Raw genomic sequence first — 3,365 nt, 5'->3', positions numbered from 1 at the left:
GGTTATTTCTTTACTGCTTTTACCATTTTTCAGGCGTCAAGCGTGCATGCATACCCATTTTTCTACCTTTTCACTCACCAATCATGGGATATGATTTAACGAAGGGGGGGGTAGTGTTATGAGCGTACCCTTGACACACCCCTCAGCCCTATAGCTAGCGGGCCTTGGCGGAAGCATCCCCTATCATATCATGCCTCCTTTCCACCTACATAGTTCGGTACCTTAGTTATCTTATTAAATATACCTACATTGATATTGCATCTGTACCGGTCCTGACACGAAGGCCTTATCCAACCAGAACGTGCTACAGCAGCGTTCACTGGGGTAACCACCGAGCTGTCCCGACTTGATGATGGCGGATTCTTCTGTAGACTGCCAGAGATCTCCTTTGACGTCGCGCTTCTCTGGCAACATGCAAAACCATGAAAGACGGCTCTCTTTCGGAGCACGCTTGACAAAAAGCTGCTTGTTAAGTTGGTTTCGCGCGGGCTGACAGGTGAAATGGATCCATGGAGCTGACAAAGCGGCTGTCACTGTATCAAAGAGAGTTCACAGACTGATGGTCGTCGCACGTTACAGAGAAGGGTCTTACAGAAAAGGATACCTACGATCCGATGGTACAGTAGTGATGACACTTGTTCGGAACGAAGATCTATGTCTAGTGATTGCCTGGCATATCAGAGCTGCATTGAAAGTTCAGAAGGACCGATGCCGGACGGCTGGTCTCGTTACGCAAACTATCCAGACAAGCATCGTGAATTCGAAGACTACTTTGCACCGTACAAGATATTCCATGTTACTACACGCACACGCTATCTCTTCAAACGCAGTGTTGGTATTCTATACCAGTTGGAGACCAACGTGCAGAACGAGTCATCGCCAATGCTTTTCACTCGCACATACCGAGCCTGGTTCCAGCATAAAATGCAGGGTCCGGGAAGCCTCGTAACTCTGTGTTCCCATTTGCGATGCGAATGGCGACGCGAGCTTCCGCTCGACACGAGGGAGTCGATACTGTCATTAAGTCACGCCTCTGGGGATCTATCGCAATGTTCGAAGACTGTGCAGGTGAATCGCGAAAGGAGGAGCCAAGTTTGGATGAGTGGCTGTTTGAGGAGCGGCTCGCTGCTAAGGATCTATATGAGTTTAATAATGTGATGTGGATTGAGTGGGAGAACGGCATTGCCTATCAAAAAGCACTCGGGAGAATCGTCCGTGATGTGTGGGAGGATTAGAACTTGGATTGGTATGATTTCACTCTAGGCTGAGGCTGATTTCGTCTGCGGGAGATTTGACATAATATGCTGTTTCTTGTCTCATGCTCATGTGAAGAGCTTCTGTTGAGTCATAAAGGGAAGCGGCTCAGTTTCGGAAGGGTTGCGGTTGGCGCTGGGGGTACCTGGGGATACGGAGCACGGAATTCTACATATGTAATAAGTAGCTGTGCAAGATGAGAAAGGAGAGAGGGCTGGCATTTCAACAGCGTCGCGTCATGTAGTCCATGCTAACGCTGTGGACCTTATCAAGAGTAATCGAGAATGGATCACAGAGCACTTTGTTATACTTCAACAGCAAATGAAGAAGAACTTAAAGGCTGCTCATCTTGCAAGTGCCAGACAAGCAGAATAAGCGCTGCTCGAGCGCCCAATGCGATAGATGTTTTCGAGCTCACTGAGCTAAGGCACGCTTAGGCCCATACAAATGCGTGCTCATAGGTATACGCACACTCTTCAGACCCTGCGGAAACCGTTAAGATCTCGATCACGTACTACGCTATCGCGCACCCACTGTATAGTCGCACTTTGCTCTATGGCACATCACAACCAACATTTTCAAGTGTTCTAACTCATTCTTTCATCCAAATCGAGTTCCGCTCCGCGCACTCCAAAACGCTGAAGCTACTGAGGAGGTATCGGGACTGTGGCGTGCCGCATACACGAAATTCCTAGGTTTTGAGAAGGTTGGCGGCGATGAAAGACCTGAGAAGCGTTGCCTTAATGCCTACGACTGCGTGCTATGCGCAATAGGGGCAGAAAGTAATCGCGAAAAGTACATCGGCAATTTGGAAACTTCAGCCCCAGCCCCAGGAGCTGCAGGTGCTACAGCTGGCTCCGGGCGCTCCGGGCGCTCAGATCTATTATGCACATATCTCAGCACTCTCACGCATTCTACGCGGTTGAGTTGCTAGGGGCTACCTGTGCTAGGAAAACTCGCAACTCGAGTAGCCTCTAAAGTATCCTGTGTGGAAGTGTAAGGAAAGACAATTTGTAATGGTAATGATGGAGTTCTATGGAAGGAGAGAGCGACTGAACACGGGCGCATAAAGACACGTCACATGAAAGCCAAGATCAAAAACCTTGGCGTTAAGAGTCACGTGATGAAGAGTGAGCCCAAGGTGCTTGACGCTTGGCGCCAAGCGCCGACGGTCACGTGACTTGATCTTTTTTTGCGCCCCAGTGAAGTCGCAATCGAATGCCTTTGCCGTTTTCAAAAATCGATTTGGGCCATAGGGGGGAGGGGGGTAATCAAAAGTGGGAGAGGGGGGTAATCAGAAGTGGGAGAGAGGGGGAGGGGGGGTAATCAAAAGTGGGAGAGAGGGGGAGAGGGGGGTAATTAGAAGTGAGAGAGAGGGGGAGGGGGGGGTAATCAAAAGTGGGAGAGAGGGGGAGGGAGGGGGGGGAATTAAAAGTGGGAGAGAGAGGGGGGGGGGGTAATCAAAAGTGGGAGAGAGGGGGAGGGAGGGGGGTAATCAAAAGTGAGAGAGGGGGGAGGGGGGGTAATTAAAAGTGGGAGAGAGGGGGGGGGGGTAATCAAAAGTGGGAGAGAGGGGGAGGGGGGGTAATCAAAAGTGGGAAGAAGGGGGGAGTTGAAAGTGGGAGAGAGAGGGGGAGAGGGAGTCTTTAAGTGGAGGGGGGGTAGTTGAGAATAGGAGAGAAGGGGGGCCCCTTTGAACTTTTCAAGGTCTCTTATCGAATGAGATCATTCGTTTATACTATTTTTTTTCCATAACCGATCAATAACTCACTGACAACTTGTTGGAATAATATAATTCTATATCGTCTTATTATCGTCTTATTAAATAAGCTATTTAATATAGATAGTTTTAACGACTTAAACTAAGAAAAAAAGCTTTTGTATAGATTTAGATTAGACTAAGAAGAAAGACTTTCGAATTCGATACAAGAGTATAAATGTATAAATACGAGATATATCGCGAGTTTGTTAAAATATAAATATCAGCTCGATTAAGCTTTATCGAATATATCATCTAATCCTAATAGAGTTATAATAGAATTATAATAGAAAATAATAGAATAGTAAATATATCGAAATACAAAGGTAAGGCACTCAGTTGTGTTAACTAT

At 47.4% G+C, this 3,365-nt stretch overlaps 1 protein-coding gene across 1 annotated transcript; it reads left to right on the top strand.

The window, feature by feature from the left end:
• Positions 1 to 968: 968 nt before the first annotated feature.
• HO173_009499 (uncharacterized protein) lies at positions 969 to 1,235 on the top strand (the record flags this gene model as incomplete). The annotated part of the gene is made up of 1 exon (XM_037311389.1): positions 969 to 1,235. One exon carries the CDS (start codon positions 969 to 971, stop codon positions 1,233 to 1,235), a length of 267 nt encoding a protein of 88 aa, XP_037161823.1.
• Between the last annotated feature and the right edge of the window lie 2,130 nt (positions 1,236 to 3,365).

Source organism: Letharia columbiana (genome assembly GCF_014066305.1).
Source record: "Letharia columbiana isolate WasteWater2 chromosome Unknown Sc0000040_s0, whole genome shotgun sequence".
NCBI lineage: Eukaryota > Fungi > Ascomycota > Lecanoromycetes > Lecanorales > Parmeliaceae > Letharia > Letharia columbiana.
Note: the sequence above shows the minus strand (reverse complement) of the source record. Positions and strands in the feature narration are given on the sequence as shown.